The sequence below is a fragment of the Condylura cristata genome, unplaced genomic scaffold, assembly GCF_000260355.1.
Source record: "Condylura cristata isolate star-nosed mole 26May11 unplaced genomic scaffold, ConCri1.0 scaffold00017, whole genome shotgun sequence".
Taxonomy (NCBI): Eukaryota; Metazoa; Chordata; class Mammalia; order Eulipotyphla; family Talpidae; genus Condylura; species Condylura cristata.
Window position 1 is genome coordinate 3,394,429 of NW_004567118.1, and position 703 is coordinate 3,395,131.

Genomic DNA, 703 nt, shown 5'->3' on the forward strand with positions numbered 1-703 from the left:
CGCGCGTGCGCAGACCCGGCGGCCGCCCGGCTCCGCCCCGCGCCCACTATTTATTCCCAGAATCCCTCTGTGTCGCACCAGAACGGCCCGATCGTTCCGAGACTGAGGCGGTCGGGCGCGGCGGCGTCAAGATGGCGGCGGCGGTGGCGGCGGCCGCGGCCGCGGCGGCTGCGGCTGCATCTCTTCAGGTGCTGGAGATGGAAAGCATGGAGACGGCCGCCGCTGGCTCGGCGGGCTTGGCCGCCGAGGTCAGGGGCAGCGGCACGGTGGACTTCGGGCCCGGGCCGGGCTTATCTGCCATGGAGGCGAGCGGGGGCGATCCGGGCCCGGAGGCCGAGGATTTCGAGTGCAGCTCGCACTGCTCGGAGCTGTCGTGGAGGCAGAACGAGCAGCGGCGCCAGGGCCTCTTCTGCGACATCACTCTGTGCTTCGGCGGGGCTGGAGGCCGCGAGTTCCGGGCCCACCGCTCGGTGCTGGCCGCCGCCACCGAGTACTTCACGCCCCTGCTCTCGGGCCAGTTCTCCGAGTCCCGCTCGGGCCGGGTGGAGATGCGCAAGTGGAGCTCGGAGCCTGGGCCCGAGCCCGACACGGTGGAAGCCGTTATCGAATACATGTACACCGGGCGCATCCGCGTCAGCACGGGCAGCGTGCACGAGGTGCTGGAGCTGGCGGACAGGTAGGCGGGGTGCGCGGGGCGGCGGGG

At 72.3% G+C, this 703-nt stretch overlaps 1 protein-coding gene across 1 annotated transcript in view; it reads left to right on the top strand.

The window, feature by feature from the left end:
* Positions 1–74: 74 nt before the first annotated feature.
* The window catches only part of KLHL11 (kelch-like family member 11), a 9,613-nt gene continuing 8,984 nt past the window's right edge, over positions 75–703 (top strand). The window contains exon 1 of the mRNA XM_004684183.2: positions 75–676. Within this exon, the coding sequence (XP_004684240.1) occupies positions 132–676 (545 nt within the window). The 5' untranslated portion in view covers positions 75–131. The remainder of the gene's footprint in view (positions 677–703) is intronic.